General features: G+C 38.9%; 1 protein-coding gene across 15 annotated transcripts in view; it reads left to right on the top strand.

The window, feature by feature from the left end:
* Positions 1-25,660, top strand: part of LOC111864256 (serine/arginine repetitive matrix protein 2) — a 389,125-nt gene that overhangs the window by 326,418 nt on the left and 37,047 nt on the right. For 12 of the 15 annotated variants that reach the window (XR_002842763.2, XR_002842762.2, XM_023851362.2 and 9 more), the window contains 11 exons: positions 2,633-3,026; positions 3,823-4,383; positions 8,292-8,557; positions 9,397-9,678; positions 14,080-14,256; positions 18,127-18,327; positions 20,160-20,314; positions 20,526-20,713; positions 21,796-22,088; positions 23,299-23,498; positions 24,810-25,138. Coding sequence is in view for 13 of the 15 variants with exons in the window: in XM_023851362.2 (XP_023707130.1) it covers positions 2,633-3,026; positions 3,823-4,383; positions 8,292-8,557; positions 9,397-9,678; positions 14,080-14,256; positions 18,127-18,327; positions 20,160-20,314; positions 20,526-20,713; positions 21,796-22,088; positions 23,299-23,498; positions 24,810-25,138 (3,046 nt within the window). In the remaining 2 variants the exon portion in view is untranslated. The remainder of the gene's footprint in view (positions 1-2,632; positions 3,027-3,822; positions 4,384-8,291; positions 8,558-9,396; positions 9,679-14,079; positions 14,257-18,126; positions 18,328-20,159; positions 20,315-20,525; positions 20,714-21,795; positions 22,089-23,298; positions 23,499-24,809; positions 25,139-25,660) is intronic. The other 3 variants (XM_023851406.2, XM_023851444.2, XM_033751429.1) reach the window with 3 other exon arrangements.

Genomic DNA, 25,660 nt, shown 5'->3' with positions numbered 1-25,660 from the left:
AAGACTAGGTGTTGCTGTGAAATGGCCGCCAGCCTGGAAGTTAGTCAATTGTAACGGAGGCAGTTGGAAGGGAGCCACCGTTCAGAGAGGACTTGAGGTCGGAAGCAAAGGAATAGTCAATGTTAGATGCCGTTACAAGGAAACGTCCAGTGAAGACACTGAGGCGTGATTTGTAACATGTGGAAATAGCGATAGTGTTATAGTTATTTGAAAAATTACGACTTGTAAATGTTCAATAAATCCACTTATCCAAAATCCAATTTATAGTCACTCAAACTAGTGGTAATATTAATATTCTAAGGTTAACTAACAACTGTGTTTAAATTGCACGAGGCAAACGTCATATCTCAATCGAGATGAGAGAATGGAAATGAATGTGAGTCAAGAAGAATGTGGACAGAGACAGCCATGGCCTATTTGAAGCTGCTGTCTCGGCTTTCGCCTGAAGTTACTAAAAAAACACAAAAAAAAATCAGTCAGGTTAGTGCAGTATCCCAGACGACATCCAAAGCAGACATCGCTGTAGCAGAAGTTCAGAACGTAAATACGGAAAACACCTCCATCTAGTGCTGAGAGTAAGAATGCTTGGAGTTATATTCCCACTCCGCCACACGCCTTCATTACGTAGCTTTTATGTAAGTATAGGGACAAATTTACCATTTACCTTGACCACGGATAATACCACCAAAGAAATTCTGACATTAAAGTGACTGCAAGTTAGAAATGCAGTTAAACAAACGCAAGGATACCCACGATAAAGCTGTAAAGTTGTCTGTGTTTAATCAGACACGACGCCATGAACGCGTACATAAGAGTGAAGGCATATCTTCACCATTCTTAACCTCGACACTAGACGCCTATGATTTGTCGGCTTGATGTCCCAACTACTTTATCTCCCGAGGAGAATCCCCCCTTCATCCATTCTTGAGGACGCCGAATGGACTCCGGATTGGGTTTCGAGCCTATGGACAAAAGAGGAATGGCTTGTTCTTAGAGGGAGACGAATTTCGTACCAACTGGAATACTCCGGCTCAGAGAATGATAGTGACAAAGTTGGGAAAATAATTGGGAAAAACTGGAAAGAGACAGTCTTCCGTTACCGACTTAGGGGATAGAGAGGCCTAGACGGCCTCAGCTATACAGTGGAGAGATGAGGACCATCTTGGGATACGTTAAGAATAATACAACGTAACTCTGCACGGTCTGTGGTGGTGACGACGAAGGGAACGACCTTGTAACTAGCGGCAGAGTCGTCGTCATTACATTCGGTGACATATTTCGCATCAGATTATCTGTTAAATATGGAATTTATTGAATTCTATGCCCCGATATTTAAAAAGGGAACTAATTTTTAATAATTTGGTCTCTTATCACAGTGTGGCAACACCTTTCGATAGCAACGCAAGTCTATTTTAGCGCTTCGGTTTCCATTTACCTCCTCAGAGGCCTCTGCTGTCATTTTATCTGCAATCTCCGCTCATCTTGCCTCTACTCGAGCAAGTCCCCACGGTATGAGAACAGTTTAAGGAAATTACGTCCATGAAGGGAGGAAAGTGGTGAAATTGCAGTTTCGAAGCACACATTAGACTCTGATATTTACGAGGAGGGCAGTCCATTTGATGGCGGGGGGTGGGTGCATGGTCTTCAGTAGGACACAAGTTTCCTCTATGGCTCTGTGACGCAAATTCATTACCTACTTGTACGGTATACAATATCTTCTCTGAGCAACGGGAATACCAGCGACCCGACACCGAGAATACATTATTTCCAGGGAGGGGGAGGGTACATGAAGCCTTATAAGAAAGTGCGTGAGATATATTTCGTGACACTGGCCACCATACGTGAAAATGATGTAAAGAAACATTTCGGCAACTTTCGTGAAACAAAATCTCTGAGTGGCATAAACAAAATTTGTTCAATATTAACACGAGTTTTTGTATGAGGAGGGTTGTTATCGAGCCAGCGAAGTCCAGGGGCTGCTTTCTTGGATTCCAGAGCCCCCCCCCCCCGACCCGGCACTATTATTAGAGACTGGTGTGAAACAAATTTTCTGAAGGCTATTCACTTGCCAACCTCAGAGGTGGAAGTCTTTGAACACTTGGAATTTAAGTTTTGCAATGGTGACTGTTAATGTTGTGGTTCTCTACGTTGTAACGCCGTGTATTTCTGAGAGTCCGACGTTTCTGGGACATAAAACGCCGTCATCTTCAGTGTCAAATGGTGGAACAAGCAATACACCAACAGAAGCTTGCGGCTTACTTTTCTACCCTGAAGATGGAGGGAATACATTTCTCCTGAACTTCGGGATTTATCCGAATTGCATTATTCCCCATATAGAGAACCTCAAATTCAAAAGTAGTCGTACTTATTTCCTTCTCTCCCTTTCCTTCTTCTTTCTTCTTCCTCATCTTCTCTCACTCTATATAATTGCCTTTTCACAGCTTCCCGCTTCTTCATCGTTGTGGCCCACATATTTGTTTGTTCAGAATCTGAAAAGACTTCACCACAGTATTTGAGGTGATGTGAATCAAGTCTGCCTCATTGCTTAAGCGTCACTCCATGACGACGTATGACGAAGCGGAAGTAAGTTCCACACATTCTAACCTCACACGTCTGTCTGTTGTCTGTCCAGGAAAGGCCTCGTCCCATATTGGATGGAGACTATGATGGAGTTCTCCACTACCCCCGAAGACCAGGGTCTTGTATGGCCCGCTATCCCGCCCACAGCCACTACCTGAGTTACAGCACAGAGTTTCTGGCAGGACCATGCCCCGCGCACCCCGACTTGCCGCCACCCCCACCGCCCCCAGCCATGCCGCACCACCACGATGCGCCGCCTCAACACCGGACTAAGCACGTCAGCTTTGCCCGCTCCCACACCCTGACCTCGTTTGACGACGCCGTGGGCGGTAAGCCAGTGGTAGTCGCCCGCAGCCAGGAGAGGCTCATCGACGGCAAGAAGAGCCTGGGCGAACAGCAGCAGGGCGGTCCCACGCTGGGCGAATCGCCTAAAGTCGTCATTATGGGTGAGTGAACACGGCCAAGTCTATGATACCGGTTCTTCTCTGAAGAGCTTACAGTTTTCGTCTGCTCAGGAAATTCCAGAGCCGAAAAATTCATCACCTTCAGTGGTGCAGCGTTGATGTTAACCGTGAAAGTCTGGCTAACATGGAAAAAAATAAAATAAAATGAAAAGTGTAATTTTGTCATTCACTGGTACTCGATATACTGGTAGGAGACACTGCCAGATATGCGCCATATGCCACTACGAGCTCCTTTTTTAAGGTTTGCATTACTCTTTCGTAAGCACGGGTGCAATCATAAAAGACACGATAAGCGTCAAGGGAGGTGGGAATGCATAACATTCCAAGCTATCATGTTAGCCTGTAGTCTCGGGATATGATCTAGCGACTGCCGTTTGTCGTCATAGCAATAAAACTTATGGTTTCTCAGAAACAGAATATGGTGTATCTCGAGCGACCGCCGCTTGTCGGCAAAGTTAGTGCCAACTTTAGCGGATAGAGGGTGTCGCGTGGTCAGCGCAACGGATCACCACGGCCTTTAATCTTGGTTTTCTAGACCGGAACTGCTATTTCCTTAAAATAACTCCTCAATTATCCTCATGATGCTGAGTGGGCCCCGTTCCAGGCCCACTACTTCTCAGAAAACCTGGTAGCGCCGGGAATCGAATCCGGACCTCTGGATCTGTAGCCAGGAACTGTGACCACTAGACCACAGAGGCGGTCAATATATGAATCATTTAGTTTAATTTTTACAATTAATGGGTGCAAGGTTCAAATTAACATATTTCGTTTCTTTCAGAAAAAGTTAAACGCGCACCCATGAAGACGCAGGCAACACAAACGGAAGTGTGTTTGGGACGAAAACCACTAGCACCCAACTACCTGTCACTGAGCCCTCGAACCATACACCGGGTACGTATGGTATCACAAGGGGCGCAGACCAACGGAAACAACATGACTCGTCGCCTAATGAAGAGCTACTCAGAAGCCGGAGAAAGGTTCGGCGTCGTGTCGTCTGGTGGCGTTGGCTCCGGTTACCCATATCACTACCCCATGGACGGATACAACGATATGAGACGAGGATCAGAACATGAACCATTGCACCGGACGCAGTCTGAGGAACCCCCGCGGTCGCCATTCCTCGTAACCACACCCCCAGACAGTCCAAGCAACATATCCCAACCTCAGGCCACCACAGGACCTCCTGCAGAAACAGAAACGCTGCAGACTCCTGCACAACAGTCGGAGCCTGCAAAGAGGAAGTCCTCTAAGATGTACAAAGAAATCTTCATCGACTTTGAACCACAAGGACTGGAACGGCGTGGCAAAAAACGCATGCTCCAAAAGACCATGTCTGAAGGTGAGATGAAGTTAGTATTGTTAAGATTTGAGGCTTTCACGGNTTGCAGATTTCTTATATTTTTTCTTCTACCCTGAAGATGGAGGCGATACGTTCCTCCGAAACATCGGTTAACACCACATATACACGGTGCCAAATCCCAGAAGACTGCTTTCTTCGAAGTTAGTATTGCTTGCTTCTCTTTATGCACTCTCTATATGAAAGTGATTGATTTTTATATTAAGGCTATACTAGTCAGCAAGGCTATGTTAATATAGAAACCTGTGTTTTCACACTAATTCTGATATGCTGATTCCAAATCTGGACACAAAAAGTTTCCACCTTACCAAAGTGTGATTTTTGAGCCAAGACAGTGAATTTTCGTTTTCCACTTTCTTATTTCTTTCTAAGTGTTCTTATAATTTTTGTAATCATAGTGTGAGGAAATTATGATATATTAGCAGATAAAAGTTTATTCTCACTTAATAAGGGCGTTGTTTTAAATTGTGTAATAAGTGGTATGTACATTCACTTGTCTTGCATACAGAAAGAAGGTAACATAGAGAAAAAATGGTCAGCATTTCAACTTTCTTTCATTTTCATTACCAGTGTTCCTGGTTTCTTCACAAAATCTTTATTTTGGGGATTATTGAAAAACTGAAAATTATTTCTTCTGTGTTACTTAAAAAGCCTCTTTCACATGTATAATTTACAAAGTGTCAAAATGAGATGTAAATAAATTGAGGAAAAAGTAAGACTTTTTAAAAAGACCGTTTCATCTGTTTTAAGGCACCCATACTAAATGGTGCCTCAAGAGAATGAGGAAAACTACAAAGATCACAGACACTGTTGCCAGTAGGCCACCATAGTTCCAACTGATACCACACAAATACAAAGCACTAGACCATGGCTTTCCATAAGAACTAGAGAGATGTCACTGTGTTCTGTTTCAAGATGCCATCCCAGTAAGTGCCTGCAGCAACTGAGATGTGTCATGAAACATCATTCATGATAGCCAGTGACCCATTCAATATTTGAATCTGGTACCCCCAAAATACGACTGTAGGACATCAGGGTGTAATGGCTTCACCAATGTGCTCACTCATTGGAATAAACTAGTTTTAAGAGACCCTCAATTATCATATTCCATAGTCTTGCAGCTCATTGTATCATATATAAGATTCATTTTGTGTAGTTTAATTTGTTTCTCCACCAGTTTCTTTCCATTTATGGTCTAATTATTAGCAGTTGAGTATAATTAGCTTCCATTACAAAATCAACACACATACTATATACCACTGTTTCATTGTTTGGCATCTATCCTATTTCATAACATGACAAATGTATGGCGCCATAATGATAAATAAAAAATTAGCCAAAATATGTAGGCACATTAATAAGATGTCATAAAAAAGAGTTAAGCAGTTTTAGCTCTTATTTCACTACAGTTTGTGATCAGAAAATTCTGCTAGTTATTACAAGAAACAATGACATACATACAATTTTCTTCAGTCTTTTGTTTCATGTATATTGTAGTAATGAAACTGACCCGAGTAAGATTTCTGCAGATGAAAATTTTTAATCTAATCTCATTCTCATTTAATACAGATATAATTAAGCATTGTAAAAATGTAGTATTCATTCCTGGTGCCGTGAAATGAAACTATTTAGAATTCTTGGAATTAATTTCATGCCAAGAGAGATTTGCTCTTTCATTAATCTCTGTAGGAATTTAATTTGTTGCAGCATGGAGTGAACCCTGACATCCTGAGAGAGAGACATACCTTGGAGATTAGTCTTTGCATTACAGAAATTGCAGGAACCATCTTGATATATAAGTCTAACTGATTTTCATTCCTTTATCCTCTCTGGTTTTTTTTCCTTTTGGCTGTTCCTAATATTCTTTTCCCCTTTATTACCTGTTCCTCTCTTTCATTGTTTTGCTCTTTGTTAGATGTTTGCATTCTTGCCATATTTTTCCAATATACTGTCAGCAATCATTACATCATTTTCTGTTCCTACTTGTATCTTCTACATCTTTCCTTATCCGTTCATACTTATTTTCTTCAGTTGCTTTGATTGTCTTATTGCTATAGCATTTTAATTTTCTAGCCTTTGAAACACAGGGACAGAATAATAAGTTCTGAATGTAGTTTAAAGTTTCAGTCTTTTGATATAATGATCTGAGGGAACTAACAATATTCATCTGGGTCGAGAAGCCATTAAGATAAATGACATTAATCTACTGTTAGGCGAAAAATAACAATGCTTGAATACCATGGAATAATTATTTATATCTGACTATGATGAAAATAACAGTAGTCTATTGATTTATAATTAATTTCATAAAGAAGTTAAAAACAAATCGGATTCAAGGATTGCCTTATACCATTCTATTTAGAATCTTAGATCTTACCATCTCCAGTTTAAAAACATGGAATTTGTTAATAGAAAATGAGATTGTGAAGTAATATCCAGTAGAATGATGTTTCGTGAAAATGCATCCACTTTTAAAAATATGGATTATGGACGGATGCATACCTGGACTTGCTCACATACTCACAACAATGATACTATAATAGTGTCTTCGATTTGTTTCTTTCTGGTCCATCACACTAACAATATTACAAAAGATAAAGCAATTCCGTCCAGTGTGAATGTTGAAGCTTCTACTACTTCACTTCTTAGCACCCTAACATGTTTCAGTCCCTATAGACCATCATCGGAGGGAACATCAATTCTTTTAAAAATCAAAATACCCAATATAATAGTAGTTTCTAAAAGTATTGATGTTCCCTCTGATGATGGTCTGTAGGGACCGAAACATGTTAGGGTGCTAAGAAGTGAAGCAGTAAAAGCTTCAACAGTCACACTGGACAGAATTGCTTTATCTTTTGTAATAATAGTGTCTGGTCCATAAATTAAGAAAAATTGAAAAATAACAAATCTTGATGTACATATGAAGAGTATGAGCTTCTTGGTTATAACAGCACATAGTTTGGTAGAAATCTACTGAGGCAAATGACTTTACAACACAAAATATCGCATTCTTCAAAGTCAATGCCATGGAACATCAAATTCAATACTGATGTACATTTATTTATTAACCTTTTGCTTATTGTTGCTATCAGTAGCTTAGTCTATATAGCACTGATTGATAGGGTCATCTGTGAATAATGAATTCCAATAATTATACCAGGAACAATCAACGGAAAATTGATGTAATACTTAACATATTCTTTGTACTAATTGTAAATGATGGTTTTAATATGATAATGGACGGCCACACCATAGCTCAAGCGGTTAGTCACTGGCTTCCCACCATGGCAGCCCGGGTTTGATCCCAGGTCTGGTCAAGTGGGATTTGTGGTGGACAAAGTGGCGCTGGGGCAGGTTTTCTCCGAGTACTTCAGTTTCCCCTGCCAATCTTCATTCCACCAAGTGCTCCACAATCACCCTCACCTATCATCTGGGTCTGGTACAATAGGCCAGAAGTGGCCGCAATACAAGGGACTTAGTCCCACCCCACTAGCATTAAAAGAAAAAATATGTTATTACTACTACATTGTTGTATTATATTGCATTTATTCAATAACAGTGCATTTCACTGCCTTAAGTTCAGCACCAAATGGCTAAGCAGTATGATTTGTCACCTTATTGTACTCACAACAGAAGGCTGAGCAGTGCTCACAGTTAAACCTATAGGACTCTCTACTATTGTAGCTCTCATTGCATGATTACTGTCTGTCATCCACTAACTTCAGTTAAATTTAGTACTAGTACAGGGTGCATCAGAAAGAATGGATGGATTTCACAGGGCAATAAAATTGAAATCCATCTATTCTTACTGACACACCTTGTATATCAGCAGAGGGATGCAGCTGCCCAGGAAAGAGATCACTATATCTGAGAGGGAATTTCCTCTGCAGGCGAGATCCTAGTAGATCGGCACCACGGAAGCACGTATAACAGTACAACGGACATGGACCTGATGGCAGATAATGGAGCAGAGGGGCCAGATGGTGAGGCTGATGTTCAAGCAGACAGTGACTATGGGTCTTACTACCCTCACCATTTGGAAGATAATGATGGTTATTTGGAGCCCCTTGAAAAGCGGTCTGCCTCACTCTTCTCATCAACACCAGCTGATCTGGAAACTGAAGGAACCAGTCCACCACTCGTGGAGGATCAGCAGGTAAGATTATCAGCACTTGTATCTCAAAATTTAGTTCTCAGACCATGAAATTTGTGATGTTATGTACCCTGAATCTTAGCCCAGTGTTCACCAAATGTCTTCAGCTACACAGTTTTTGTATTAATTAATTAATTAGTATCTGAATACACAAACCACAAAAATCTTAATTTATTTGTATCAATAGACCATTTATATAGCTATAGTCTCGGCCCACTGTTCAGAAAGAATTAAAGAGTATCTCAGCTGGAACTTCAAATATAATTTCAGTACTCAAGAAAATTAATTAGATTGGTTAATTAACCTTATTGGTTAATTAGTAAATTATAGGGTCTTATGTGTAATAGTGAGTTCCATTCATAGTCAGTCGAATAGATTCAGATTTTGCCACGATACTTCCAAGCTTCCATCTTTAGCTCTATTTTTGATGACTACTTTCTTGTCAAGTTCTTGGCATATTTCAGTCCCTTGGGGTACAATGCCAGATCTGTCCTTCTTAAGTCCGTTTGCTTTTGTAAAATCTAAAACCAATTAATACCTTAATTGGTTTACCATTGTCACTAAATGTTGCCAATAAATTCCAAGAAGCAATGCAGCTATATTGTGATAGAAAACGACAACAGCCAGGCAAGTACAGTCAGAGTTTGATGTGACTTCCACCGAAGGAACTTAGGTTTACCACTCACCACAGCCAAGGTGGATCTGAAGAGTAGCCCCTACACCCACCACAGCCAGGGTGGACTTGAAGACTAGCCCCTAACTGTAAAAATGAGCATGGATGAAACACTCAAACACTGAAACTTATGCACTGCAAGATCTGAACCCAGACCACTTGTTATCAGGACGATGAATTCCATGAGAACCTCATTTATCATGGCTTGTTCCGGAAGAGGAGCATGTCACTGGAAGACACTGTGGTGTCATCCACTGCCAGTGACCCAGACATGGAGGTGTTCCAGCAGCAGAGGCCTACAACAGTCGCTACCAACACTGGCCCTGACGAGGAGGATGATGAAGATGAAGTGTCAGAGGCACGGTCGGCCCCACCCGTAATTCTGCATGATCGAGGGGATATCAGTGAAGAGGATGTGGACACCATGGAGCATGAGGAGACAGCACCTGAGGTAGTCAGATTCCTGTTGTTGTTCGTGTCATCATAAGTAAAGGGGATAAGCCTATTCTATAGGTTATTTAATGGCATTATATCAACTGCACTGTTACAATCAGCTGTTGGGGTTCATCATATTATTTAACTGTGATGCATTAACTGGAGAATTTAGGCAGCATTGTTATCAGTCCCATGCAGTAAGAACATTTCATAGATAATTTAACAGCAATGTATCAAATGAAGAGTTAAAAGTGTGCATATTATTTAGTGGTGCTGTACCAGCTGTTGGAGTTTATAACACTGTTATAAGTTTCAGGAAGTGGGCACAATCTCTATATTATGTAATGGCAGTGTATCAACTGCAGAATGTTACTATTCAACACTTGGTGTTCAGCACATTATTTAGCACTGCCTTGCCGACTTTAGTAGTTATAAAGATCATAATCAGCTGAGAAAGAGGGCATGTTTTGCTGGATATTTAACAATGTATCAACTGCAAAGGTTATGTAACATTAACAGACAGGGGAAATAAATCAGTTTAATCTCATCATAATTAATATCATAATTTAATTCTCTATCTATTCACTATATTACCAAGTGTTTGCTGGCTTATTGTTTATTTGTTTATTATTTTGATGTCCTTATTTCACACTGATGTCAAAAATCAATTTCTAAAACCAATAAAACTGGTCTTGTTTTCGAATTATTATTCTTGTTATGATTCATAATTACCTGTAAATCATATGAACGCAGTATATTAATTTTCTGATTGTAAAGTTTCTTACTTTCTGGATGTCAGGTTAGCCCATTTGTGATTTATTTTTAACCATGAACTTTCATGGCGAATGGGTACAATCAGAGAAGAACATGAAGAGTGCAGCCTTCTGGACTGTAACAGCATGTAGTTCAGAAGAGCCCAACATTTTGGAGGAATACGTAACCTCAATCTTTAAGACTGAAGAGCAAGCCAAGCAAAAATCCAGCATAAGTAGGCAGTAAGCTTTAACTTACGTCTGCCATTTTTTTGCTTGACTTGCTTTTTGGCCTTATATGTGGAGACTTTCTGCACCTCTTAAACTTCAGGCTATTTCTGAACTGCATGGTATTAAAACTCACAAGACTGTACTCTTCATAGTCATAATGGTGACAACCTCACATGCAATGGCTACTAAATACATATGTGCATGTTAAAGCATACATAACCTACAAACCAATCAGTGTTCATTTGTTTCCATTCATTACTAGGTTGTGTATATGTGAGAACATTTTATGACTTCATTTCTGTGTGTGTAGTTATCAGCCCTATTTGCACCACAAGCTGATTAGATTGACTTGATGTACCTGTGTTAAAACTACCAGAGCGAAATGGGTGACCTCAATGAAAATAATATAGCCCTTCTGTCAGTATATGGCATGAATTATGGCATACTGTAGTATTGTACGTTTTTCTATGCAATAGCATTTATCACCATCCACATTAGGGGGCAGTGGTAGATGAGTATGGTGAAATGGTGGAATAATGATTAACAGGGGAAAACAAAAGAAACTGGAAGAGAAACCTACCCCATTGCCTCTTCATCCATCATAAACCTCACATGATGTCACTCAGGTTTGAACTCTAGGCTCTGAAGTAAGGAGCCAGGGCCTAAAAGTCTGAGTTAGGGCATGACCTAACTTCCATATAATTTGTGTTCAACATATTTTTCTGTAGGGTCTGTAGAGATTTTAGTGATTTCAAATGTCTGTCTATGAAGCTTACATAGTTTAGTGTTATATAGGTTAGATGTGATTCGCGTGTTGTTGTTCTTGTTGATGTTGTTGTTGTTGTTGTTGTTGTTGTTGTCATCCTCATCATTGTTTTATTGTTGTTATTGTTATTATAAAGGAAGTACTTCTAGAATACCTACCATTACTATTGATCACAGTACAGTATTTTACTTAAATAAATAATGTGAACAAATGATTATGAAACATAAACGTCAAGCTCGTAGTATTAATCAGACTTCTACATCAAGAATAAAGACTGTAATTTAAATTTCTCTGGATCCAGGATACCAAGACTTGACCACACAATGAACCCAGATTCTTCAATTAAACAAGAAAGTGTATTTATGAATTACCATGTATTGTTAATTTGAACCATTGTTTCCTCTATGGGTTACAATTCCTAATATACTCCCTGAAATGGAAAGAAGTGGTTTATGATAAAATTTAATAAATAGAAAGATAAATTTGGTTATAGGTTTATGTAAGGAATGTTGATTTAAAATGCTTTCTTTCTTAAATTGATAGGCATACTTTCCTCAATCAGACTTGCATTTTATATATATATACAAACAGGGGGTACGTGGTAGCATAGTTGGTTGAGGCACTATGCCACAATCCAAAAGGTCGCGGGTTCGAGTCCCAATGAGGTGAATTTTTAAATTGACCTAATCCTTCTAGCCACTCTATGGCCCTGGGATTGACTCAACATCTAACAGAAAGGAGTCCCAGGAATCTTCCTGGGGCTAAAGCACAGTCAGCGCAAAAGGCTGACAATTTTACCACCATTTGTGGGTTGATTATCTAGAGAAATGTGGAAGCCTCAAAGTCTCACAACCCTGTGGGCATTCACAGCCTGTTATAGGGATAGCTTTACTTTCACTTTTTACACACACACACACACACACACACATATATATATATATATACACACAACCATTTTTCATAGCAGATTCTTCTACAAAACTGTTTGTGGATTACATATCTTATTATTGTCTTAAATTTTATTGACTATTTCTCAAGTTGTTTTATATACAAACATTCAAACTTAGATAGTGATGCTAACAGAAGGATTTTTGCAACTTTTCATCACAAATTTGTCAAAATGGTGCAAAAGTATAATGCAGTAGAGAACAAAATTTTCGAAATACTTTGTTCATTATTCTGCATAACATAGTAGCCATCATGCTCGTTTACTGCATATATAAATCTTTTACTGCAGAATGCAATAGATTTCTGCATTTGCAGAAAGTTGGAAGTTATTTTGTTCCTTATATTTTGTTAACTTTATAACCGCCAGCTTCAATTCCTAAAGCAGGAAACCACCATTTTAGGTTGTGAGAGCTCTTCTTCTTTCATAATAAATAACATATAGATTCATCTTTTGTAAAAAATAACATATAGAAGCCCCTCAGAATTTCACATATATAGAAAAAAGATTCTGTACACATGTTCCTTTATTGAATAATTCACATAAAATGTCACCAGATATCATCACATGCTGTCAATTACAGCAATTTTAGTGAAAGTGACAATTTTTAACATGGGGCTCTTTTGTAGTGGTGTTTTTCTTAATTTCAGTAGATTTTTATGTTGTGTTTGGTTCCAGTATCTTTTCTTGTGTTGGTTGTGTGCTGTCTAGAGATATGGACTAGCTCTGTTGGTTGGGCCCAACTGTGTAGGCATTTTACCTGTGCACGCAGACAGTGTCCGGTCTCTAGAATATAATTTTAAATAAAAATATGTTGATTTATATGTCCAGAAAGTCAGTAGTTCTAGTAATATACCATCATCATGGACTTTCAAAACCATATTAGCATTTGTAGGTTTAAATATACATTTACCTAAGAATTTTTCAAATCAGAGTTGTAAAGCATAATGACATTTATACATCATGATCTTGTGCTTCAATTTTCTATAATGAGCAAACTGTTTTTTTTTTAATTTTGATGAAATGTTTGAACATCGTGTGAACTGGGGATTATAATTAATTAACACATGCCAAATTTCAATTTTCTCATGAATTTTTAGTATGGGCACAGTATGTATTTCACTAGAATTTTCCAGATAGTTTCAGAGATGAAGCATAGATTCACTTAATCCACTGTAAGCAAACAATTTATAAAAATATTATTAAATCTCCATTTATCTAAAAACATGGCTTAGAACATAAAAATGTGGAAATTGTATTAAGCAGTATAGAGTAATAAAGAACTCTTAATTGATGTTCACAAACATATTACAGTACCTGAGAATGTCCAGGTCTCTTGTGATCCAGTTATAGGATCTGCAGTTCAGCCTGATTAATCACAGCAATGCAATAAAAAATATTCATCATCAGTGTAATGTTTCATCTATAGCTTGTTGTCTAAATTATTTTTGTTTGATAGTTTATATCATAAGGTCACAAATTACTTCACCATTTTGCATAATTTATAACAAAGCAGTATTCCAATGAATCTCAGGTAATGATAATTTAAGAAAAGAGAAAAAAGGAACATAGGGAGTTATGTTACCATTTCTCTAGTCATTTCTATGGGTCATCCAATTCCCTTCTACTTTCCTCCCTCCTCCTCTCAGACAAATATTGATACAGGCATACACTACCAGGTGTTGGTTGTGCTGTACTCCACATATTGTGTAATGTTTCCAGAAGAAGATTCAGGAGGAAGTGAGTCCTCAGATGCAGGACAAAACAGACAAGGATGCAGAGCTGCTGCCACCTACAACACCATTGACACAGCCATCCTCTCTTTTTGCCTCAAGCGACTCTCTAGCAAATGACTTGCGTGATCATAGCGATGGAATCTGGAATGAGTCACAGGCCACGGTGAGCTGAAGCCATTTTGAAGAAATTACATGATACACAACTCACACTTCCACGCTCTAATTCTGGATGATTTATCTCATACCAACCAACTCATGTTATAAGTTCAATATACAAGAACTATCTATGTAATTAATCAATAGAAGAGTTCTTGAAAAGTTCATAGCTGCTGAGTTACTCAAGAAGTTGCCAGAATTGTATAGAACTCAAAGATTCATTACCACGAGCACAATATCTCACTACTAGTCCCTAACCCAAGCCAGATGAATCCAGTTTAAACCTCTCATCCTACTTCTTTAAGTTATTTTTTGATAGTGTTTATCCCTAAAACTGTACAAAAGTTAGTAACTAGGTGACACATGTGGTAAATATAGAAAAGAGTTAACTCATAATGTGATTATGATATTATTTAATTATCTTAATAAGTATTTTCATGATAATTTTCATGATAATAAGTATTATCATGATAAGTATTTTCCTTACAAAAATCTTCACATAGTTGTGAGGTTTGAGGCTCTCACAGTATTGACTGTGAAGATTATTGTCACATATTATGTAATGCCACTGTGGAGTCTGTAGACAGTTCTTCATTTTCCCTCTACTCTTCCTCCTGTATCAGCCCCTGTTGGTGCTCAGTCTTTTCTACTATCAAATTTCTCTTGAAAGACAGCCCTTTAAAGGACCACTGGTTACACACCCTATTTCTACTGATTTCCTTCTGTCTGTCAATTTAATCAGAGCCATTTCCTGTTCACTCTGACCTTGAGATGGCCAGTATTCTTTATATTCATTCCTCTTGGTCATTTTGGTTTCCTAGTAACACTGGTTCTAAACCTCATATTCCCTATGTCTGTACCATTCTTTTCCATATGAACCTTGCTCTTCTGCCCTGAAGAAGGAGGAAGTTGATTCTGCTAAAAGATTGGTACCTGTCTGCCATACTACATGGCTTCATATCTCAGAAAACAACTGTCTCACTTCATACAGATGTTCTATGTCGTCTCTCACTTGTATTAGGAATGTATAAAATGTACACCTGAAAAGGTTAATTTATCCTGGTTGAAATTTTTCATGTTCTTCCTTAGCCTTTGGATAAATCACAACTGCTTCTTTCCTTCTCTCCAGTTTGTTATTTACAAACTATTCTAACATTTAAAAAATCATGTCTTCTGGGACAGTGTGTCGTGTACCCAGTAGAAATGTACCAAGGTTTTGGAAGAATCTACTGCTTCCCACTTCAGGACAGAAGATGGAAAAAGCAGGCTCATGCTGAACATTTGTATTTGTCAATCAGAATGCATGGCTTCACATCTCAGGGACAGTAACTTCATCTTCACCACTCTGAGAACCTCAAATCTCACATGCCCTACCTTCAACTTTGTATAAATTAGGAACTTGAAAAAGCATTGTTAAATAACACAAGAAGCAATCAAGAACTAGAAGTCTGGAGATATAAACCAAAATGGTAACTGCTGAGACAAGGAAATAAATAATGATGATTAATGACAGTGGTGAATTTGAATAGAATAACGACAACAACAACAATAACAGTAACAGAAATAATGACAATAATCATAATGATAATATTTATTAATAATTGTATTAATATAAGAAAATATAAATTGAGACTTGAACTAAACTCTGTATAACTTAAGTCAAATTAAGACATCAATTACTATAAAAAATGAAGGTAACTCTTTGAAGACACTAGAAAATAATGCATAAAGTCAGGTATTTCTGTTTAAATATAATTACATTATTTCTTAGCTGCCTGTGGATTGTGTTTCTTTGTGATAGCAAACAGATATGACGAATTCAGCCAGTTGTTGCAGAAGTATCCATTTTGTACATTTAGAATTTCAGAAATTTTCCCTTTCAGTATCAGCCATACTACGTGCATCCATGAGCTACGCACAACATCAATAATGTTTATCCTAATGGTATATATTCCAGGTATTACCGTCCTCAAATCTTACGTATTACCATTTACTTTAATACCTTCAATACAGTATGAACAACTATTCTTCTGAGTCAGAACAGTGAATAATTTCTTATAATGTTTTCTTGCTTTCCTATATGTTGCACTCATTTTGTCCTTCTGATTGCTTCACTCTAACAATATTGTCATGTGTTTGAGTGATGATGATGACTGGATTTGTTGGACGCTTTTACAGGTCATGACTACACTTTACAGATTGCTGTCACATACAGACTAGTGTCCTCAGTCATGATGCTTGGTAGCAGATTCCAACAGAAGATGTTCCCCTGCTCTGGGCTCACATCCTTGCAGGGTGGCTATCATCTCATGCCAACCTCATGCTCTGACCTCTATCTTCATGTTGGTACTTCCTTCAGCTACTAGCTCACGGGCTGGACTGACTTCCAGCTGCCAACCTCCAACTTCAGCTGTCAATTTTCAACTGGCTTCTGAGCCAAACTAACATACAGTCAGCGTCAGAGTTACTTTAATACTGGCAGTTTACTGTCAGTTAGTTCATCTTGGAACCAAGCCCCTAGAGGCTCAAGACTAGAGTTTTATCTTTTTTTGTGTGGGCGGGGGACTGAACCCTTGCACAGTCATAATCCTTATGTAATCTCTTAACTCACAAAGTCAAAGTCACATTGCGACTGACAGTCAGTCAGTCAGTAGGTCTTGGTGTCAAGTCCTATGTGGGGCTCATGACCAGATATTTATTACTGTTTGACAGTTATGGTCTTGCTTTTGTAGGGCACCCTCTCTGACGAGAGGACAGGTCTGTCTTTTGTATATGCTGTTGGCCCTTGCCAGCGCAGTCTTTCTCGGGTCCGAGTCCCTTGAGACTCGCAATCATATTTTACTGTCTAAGATTTGAGACTTCCCTTTTTGTCGCCTCCTACGACTTGCAGGGTCACGGTGGAGTTATTCGACCTCGCCTCCACATGGGTTTCTAACTCACAACTCATTCTTGACTCATTATGAAGCCTAGGCGCAGATTGCATGGAAAATGCTGAGTCACATGATGCTACTGTGCTGTTCCCTAGCAATGGGCCTTTCTTCTGGCTCCACAGTTCTTGCTTTGAACAAATATGCCACAATATTAAGTTAAGAGGACACATTGTGAAGCATTCCTATATTTAATTTTCTTTGTTTACTAATTTTTCATGACCAGCCCCAAATACAGTCATGCCCATCTCTTATTGTCTCCTTGGCCAACCCAAATCAAACCCATTTCCATGTAGGATTTCAGATTCTCACAGCAATGCCTATGAAGAGTTCTATATTCTGGGATTTATAACCAAGGAGCTGGCTGGCTGTCAATGGAGGACGCAATGTTATATTCCAGAAAACACAACACTTGAAGCTCATTCCCAATTCTAACTATGTCTTCATGGTGATTCTAATACATCATATATGTACATGATCTATGTTCCTTGAACATTCGAATTTTCACACTTTTCCAAAGAATGTAAATTCCAGAGGTAGATGGTCATTCTTTTCCACATAATCTAGAGAATAACAAAACAACAGTAGTGGTTTTGATTTCAAAAGTAACTTAACCTAGAAAGTATATCATTTCTTGAAAAATGTTCGTTTCTCTAATGTTACAGAAAGGAAGGTTACATCACTAAACATCAATTTTCTGGAGAAGTAACAACTTTAGAAGTTTATGAAGTAACATATTTAACTCAGTGTTTCATTGTGTCACTATGTTTGTGGATATAACCTGATTTCAATTTTGTCCTTCTAGTAAGGAAAATTCTCTGATAAACTTACCGTAATTTTGACTGATTTCTGTCTTGGTTGTTCTTTTCTTTCAATAATACCACAGATATGTGCATGAAGAGTAACGCGTGGTTATTATGATGTGTTCAAAATATTATCATCTCATGCAGGTACTCCAAGTAGCTGATGCTGACATAAATACCTTGAGTGGGACAGAACTCAGTTCTCTGTCAGCTGCAGGGTCTGGCGCCCTTCTGGCCCTGACACCATCATCAAGACGCAAACAGCTCCTTCTTCTACAGCACCAGCAACGCAGCTCCATGGACACTGAGGCTTTGGATGAGGAACTAGGAGCAGAGTTTGATGCTCAGGCATGGACACTGTACAATTACTAAATGTTTCAAACATTATTGGTATTGAAGAAAGCAGTCTTCTGGGATTTGGCACCGTGTATATGTGGTGTTAACCGACGTTTCGGAAGAACGTATCATCTCCATCTTCAGGGTAGAAGGAAAAATATAAGAAGTCCGCAAGCGAAGAGACCGTAAGAACCGGTAAAAGCAGACTGGAGGATGGAGGCGATACGTTCCTCCAAAACGTCGGTTAACACCACATATACACGGTGCCAAATCCCAGAAGACTGCTTTCTTCATAGTCTGAAAGCCTCAAATCTTACATTATTGGTATTCACAGAATGTGACACAGTGGTGTCCAGTAGTTCTACCAGACTACACTGCCTCATATCCCAGAAGACAGTATTCTTCATAATCACTGATGTGAGAATCTCAGAATTTGCCTGAATATTTTATTGATTATGCCTTTCTCAAATTATATAATGATGCTGTATTAGTTGTGTATGCTTATATGGCATCAAGTGAGAAATTTGAATGATGAACTGGGAGGAAGTGATCACCCTATGTAACACTTACAGATAAGGGAAAGAGAAATCTATAACAATCAACAATCAAAGAATCCAGTCACCAACATGGAATTAAGTGTACAGTTGTGTTGTAGAGAAATTTGTAATATTGGCCATTTTCAGTGTCATTCATTTTCAACAATTAGAAAATGAAAGCACATTATAAGAATTCTGTGCATTCAGATGCTTTTCTTTAAGTATCATGCAAACTACAAGACGGCACCAAAAACCTTAATATCATATATACACAAGAGGATGCATATAATAAAAAAAAATTAACATTGCTTATAGTTTTGTATGGGTGTGAAATTTGGTTGCTGATGTTAAAGGAAGAACATAGACTAAGAGTTCATGAGGACACATTGCAGAGAAGAATATTTGAATCCAAGAGGGATGACAAATTAGGAGCTTGGAGAAAACTGTATAATAAGGAACTTCATAACTTGTACTCTTCCCCAGGTATAATTAGAATGATGAAGTCCAGGAGGCAGGGAATCACACAGCATATAGCATGTATAGGAGAGAAGAGAAACAAATAGAGGGTTTTGGTGGGAAGCTACATGAAAAGAGACCGCTAGGAATACTTAGATATAGTTAGTTAGTTATTTAGAGACGGTGGGTTTCCCCATGCACCGCGACCAGTTTCATCTATTGTGCTTCCCTCTATGATATTCTACCAGTCTCTTTACCCTACCGATAAATGGTGTGTACCATCAGTCCCGCCAAACAAGCGAGTTCGGCCACTTGCTTAGCGGTGTCTATAATGATTCCCCCATCTTTCAGAGGCCTTAGAGACTATTGTTGGGCGGGAAACGTCCTGGAATTTGGCTCAGTGATCCCTTTTGGGGATATGAGGTTCTTTTACGTGCCGTAAAGTTACGACACGGGACACACAGCTTAAAGTCCCTCCCAGAGGACTTGTTCCCTGAATTTTTCCGCCCTTAAAAATTTGATGACCTCCTCCGGGTATTTGAACCCGCGTACCACGAGTCATGAGGTGGGAACGTTACCTCTAGACTACAGAAGCCACTTATACTTAGATATAGATGGGAGAATAAAATAAAAATGGTTCTTAGAGAAATAAGATGGGATTATATGGACTAGATTGATCTGGCTCAGGATAGAGGCCAGTAACAGTCTCTTGCGAACACAGTATTGAACCTCTGGGTTCCAAAAATTATCAGGAATTTCTTGAGTAGCTGAGCAACTGGCAGCTTCTCAAGAAGGACTTGGCTACATGGAGTTGTTTAGGAGGAAGTTATTGAACCTCATTTACTGTTTCAGGTCCCACAGGCCCCTTCTTCTCCCAGAATATGCATCGAATCCATGGCATCCCTCAAACCGAGTCCATCAGCAGTGCCAACACCCAACCAGGAAGTGCCACAGATGCAGGAGAATGTCATGGGCATCAGAAGACGGCCTTCACCCTCTCCTGAAAGGTAGACTTTTCTGTATATCATATGTCTCAAATAACCATTGCAGTTGTTTAGAGCTCTGCGCTTCCAGCTTCAAGCTCATTTCTTGCTTGACTTACCATTCAACTCCGAATATGAATGTGTTCCTCCAAAATGTTGGTTAACTTCCAACAGACTACACAGTGTTATACACCAGAAAGTGTAGCTCTTTACATTATTTAATGTTTGTTTCAAGGCTAGACCACGGGGTTCCTCTGTCACCATGTCCACGAGAGAGTGTTCTCTCTACCAGCCCCAGCCGACCGCGAAGAGAACTGAGAAGTAGAAAGAGTCCCATACCAGGTGCACGAACTCCAGACTCTGGACACGATTCAACACAGCAACAATCATCATCACTTGAGTCATCAGAGGGAACAACACGTGGTAAGAATTATTTTATATACTAGATTCTGGGCTTCTTATAATGGAAATCATTCTGGTGTATGACAGCACAGAGTCTAGAAGATAGGTTCTGAAGTTCCTGTCAAATGTTGGTACCTATCTACCAGATAACACGGTATAACATCCTAGAAGACCATAATATTTTATATATACTAATATTTGGTCTAAGAAATGAATAAGAAGTTACAAAAACATCTTATGAACTGTATGTTCCTTCGGAAGGTTTAGACTGAACGTAGAGACCAGGTCTGTAGTGAAGTCAGAGCAGGCACCTGATGCATTTATGGGTGATGGGGCCTTACCCTGGCACTTATTTTAATAGCAGTGTTGTGAGACATGAATAAATTATGGCTTATTTAATTTCCACCCTCTCAGTTTGTGGCAGATTTTGAGGTTCATTATGGTTTTCCCATAACACCTCAGGCAAATGCTGGAAGAATACCTTAAATTATGCCATAGTGACTTCCTCCCACATCTTTCCCATTTCGTTAATAATTGTATTATTCCACAGCTTATAATCTGAGCTCCTGAGAACATCTTTAAATAAAAAATAAATAAGTAAAACAAATACTAATCTTTTTTATTTTATTTTTTTTTCCCCATTTTATGCATCCTGTTGTGTTATAATATACAACTTCTTTATTACAACCGTCACAACACAACTAATATCAAGATCAGTGCCTAGTTTTGGCTCTGCTACATGTTTCGGCTATTAATAGCCATCATCAGACAAATACATGGTTAACAGTATATACACCACTGAACCGCAGTACTAGTAAAATTGGATTCAATATTATTAATTATATAAAATACTTGACATAAAAATACAATAAATTAGATTATATGAAACAAAAGTTATAGTATATAACAAGAATAAAATTCTTCGATTGATGTTTTACATTATCGAGTCAGTCGTTGCTCTGATATTGTTCTTGATATTAGTTGTGTTGTGACGGTTGTAATAAAGGAGTTGTAAATACTTATCTAATACTGACATAATTGCTTAGAGATGGGGAGTAAAAGCACTCTTGGGAACAGCAATGAAATGGTGAATATTGGTACAGGTTTTGGACCATCAGTACCTGACCTCCTGATGCTAGCTCGAACCGACTCAGGTGGCAAGACGGGAACAGACCTATCAGAGACCTCTACCTGCACTACAGAAGACTATGTCACTGCCAATGATACGAATAATTCTGGGACAGACACAAGTTCCCGGCGCAGTCTGCCTCATGCTGTGGGTGCCCCAGCTGTTGGTGGTACTGGAGGAAGCATTGGTGCTGGGGATGGTAGTTCCTTTGAGAGTGCCTCTTCCATCTACAGTTTTACAAGGGAAATGACTGAGGATCTGATACAGGTTACAAAGTTTTTTATCTTAATGTATGATGATGTTTAGTGATTTATTCTTACAATGGTGACTATTATGAGATGACCCCAGGACTTTCCACATCTTGTGGATAGTCCTCTTCCAGCACATAACATTTGCAATATTTTGTAATTCAAACGGTCAAGTAAAATCCACATTCTAAATAATAAAAATAATTTGAAAAATCTAGAATTAAGTAACATGTCAGTGAACTAAGGTGATGGATATAACAGTACAGCACTCTTGTTCAAAGCTATTCATTTTCATTTCTCTATGATCAAAGATTATTAGGACTACTATGGTTCAGATATATACATATATTCTATTTCCACCTTCAGCTGAATAGGATTTAATAGACAACTTACTCTGCTGCTCCCCTCAGTAGAACTATTCTGAAAACATGGAAACCAACAGTCTTCAGAAATCAAGTATAGAAATTATTTATACTGAAGAAAATCTGCAGAAGATAGTCATGAATTCAGGAGCTGCTCAGTTCACAGCTTTGATAGATTATCAACTATCTGTACATGTATTTTTTGTGGTTTTTCTATATTTCTCCAGAAAAATGACTTGATAGTATCTTAAACAAGGCCAAAATTATTTCATTTCAAACTCTTATGTTTTGACCATTCATGACCATTCTTTTATTGTATTCGATACTATAAAATCTCCATAATTTAAAGAGTGTCATCAACTAACCTAAGGAAGAATTGGGTTTGATTGTGTGGTTGTCATAGTAAGTGAATGAGAGACAACAGTGCTGTGAGAATTGAGGGCCTCAAAGTGATATCAAGAATATTGTCTTGTAGTCTAGTTTGCTAAATGATTATCAAAATTTCATGTTCACTGCCTCTTGATCCAAACTTTTCTTTTCTCAGAACATTTTTCCCCAGATTCTCTCAATACTCAGAATAAAATTTCTTGTTTCTAAAGCCATACGTCCAATTTACTTATGCATGGAAAAAATTGATTGCAAAAATTATTATGAAAGAAGCACACAAACATCAATGTACCCAAGTGGATAATATGATACCTATTTTGGGGGCTTAAGCTTAAAGCTTTTAAGCTTAAAGGGTAATCCTGTATGCCAGAATATACAGCACATATTTTGCAGATCTTCTGTCTCCTCCTGTTACTTCATTTAGAACTTAAAAATGGTCTCAGTATCAGATTTTCTTGAATCTGATATTTTGTGATGCAGGTTTCATGTTCTCCACCTCCCATCCAAGAAGAAAGCGATCTGCCTACTACACCACAAGTTGAGAGCGAGGATAACCAAACCAGTACTACCCCACGTGTCAGTGTGGACATGACAGCAGCCCAACAGCAGTTGAGGGCATCACCAGGGTACAAGGATGGGGCCACATCGCCCAGTGGAGACACCAGTAGCAGTTCTGGCAGGTGACAATAAATATGTTGTTGTTGCTGTTGTTGTTGTTGGAGAGCAGGGAGAGCACAGTCAGTATAGTGACTGATTATGGGTTGGACAGCAGAGGGGTCAGAGTTCGAGTCCTGATAGGGGCAAGATTTTTTTTCCTCTCTACATCCAGACCAGTTTTGGGGTCCACCCAGCCTCCCGTCCAATGGGTATCGGGGGCTCTTTCCCATGGGGTGAGGTGGCCAGCTAGTGAAGCTGACCACTCACTCCCAGCTAGTGCTGAGGTTAAGAATACATCCTCATGGCATAGTACTTAATTAGTTAAGCACAGAAATAACTTTACATTTGTTGTTGTTGAGATATCCTGATAATGTGTTACTTTAAATACATTTATTCAAACTCACGCTCAAGTGATGTCCCTGAATATTTATCAAGAAGTCAGAGTACAATTCTATCATCTATTGCTCCCTCATAAACACTACGGGATTTGCATAGAAAATGTTCAGTGATACCTTTCAACATAATTTGAGAGTTATGTGAAGACAATGCTTATTGTATAATCACTGATTGATATTAATATATTTCTCAAGTCTTTTATTTTTCATGTTCAATTTCTATCATTAATCTTAACTGTGATATAGCAACTAGACTTTTGGCTTACATACTTTGATGAGCTAAGTTGTACAGCATTTGTTTTTGTTAACATATTTCATTTATGGATCATTTAATTATTTTTATAACAAGAGAATTATAGGATTGTCAGTGAATAATGAATTGGAAATGATGTGGAATGAAGCACTTGTCGTATAATTTGGGCCTGAAAGGATTAGGGAAACCATGACAGTCCTGAGTCAGTATCGCCTTTGTCTGAGCAAGGATTTGAAGCCAGGATCTCCCAAATATGCAGCGGAAGTGCTGCTGACTCAGCTGTGGCATTCCATTTGCTGTTATCACCTCAAAGTTATTCAACTTGTATGTAACAAAGAGCTAACAGGGGAATGGAGAAAATTACATATGAAAAGTTTTATATGCGAGTAATCAACGGGAAGCAAAAAGCAAGAACAACATGTGATTGCCCCCTGCTTTTTGCTGATTGCTTAGTTTATTCTTTGACCATGAAGATGGAGGCAGTATGTTCCTCTGAAACATCAGTGAACTCCTACCAGACTACAATGTTTCATATTCCCTTTTCAACTCGATCATGATAGAATGATCCTATGGGTTCCATAAAAGACAAGGAAATTCTTTCTCAGCTTTGCAACTATCACCTTTTCAAGAATGATAGTGTGCCATTACGATAGTTCATAACAAGAGTTCGAATATTTTATGTATAGTTACAGCGTGGAGGGAAGTGGTGATGAAGCAGAGGACAAGGAAGCGACATCACCTCCACGTTCACCTGTGCAGAAGCCAATGAAGGCGGCTTCAGGAGCAGCAGCCTCTGGGTCAGACGACGAGGAACGTAGTGCCCACTATTCCAGTTCTGGGTATTATGAATCACCACCTGATGAAGAGGAAGGCTATGGATCAGCAGGGGGTAGAGTTCCATCAGGCGAGAGGAGGGAGTGGACAGAAGAGGAGAAGCGGCGCCGTAAGAAAGGCTTCAAGCTAGACTTCTCCCCAATGATAGAGCAGGAAGGCACTGAATCTACATCTCCTGCAGGTAAAGAAATGTCTCTCCCGTTACTATATAAGACTACGGTGATCCATCACTCAATTCATGTATCATGTTTTTCAGTTCTACCATGGATATAAATAGCTTTTTGTGCAAGGGATTGGTCTTATAGTACAAACTTTGTCTATAAAGTTCCGAGACTGAGTCTGTAAAGAATACAAAATTCATCTTATTAACTAATGGTTCCTGCCCCTTTCAAAGTAGTCCTCCGCAGTCAACACACTGTTGCCAGAGTTTCAGCAAGTCCTGAAAGCCGCTGGTGAATGCTTCTTTCAGAATGGCTGTGAGCTCCATTGTCGCAGTCACTTGATTTGCCTCTATATTCTTGTGTCACCATCCTTTTAACGTTTTCTCAGGCATAGAAACAGAAAAATATCGCATGGAGAAAGGTCAGGGGAGTACAGGGGATGTTGAAACACCGACATCCTGCCTGACACAAATTGGTTTTGCCAACCAAACACTGGCACTGGAGATAAGACTTCATCGCCGTAGGCATCATGCAGAAGCTGC

The sequence above is a fragment of the Cryptotermes secundus genome, unplaced genomic scaffold, assembly GCF_002891405.2.
Source record: "Cryptotermes secundus unplaced genomic scaffold, Csec_1.0 scaffold29, whole genome shotgun sequence".
In the NCBI taxonomy this organism is placed as follows: Eukaryota; Metazoa; Arthropoda; class Insecta; order Blattodea; family Kalotermitidae; genus Cryptotermes; species Cryptotermes secundus.
This window is presented reverse-complemented; position numbering and strand designations above follow the sequence as displayed.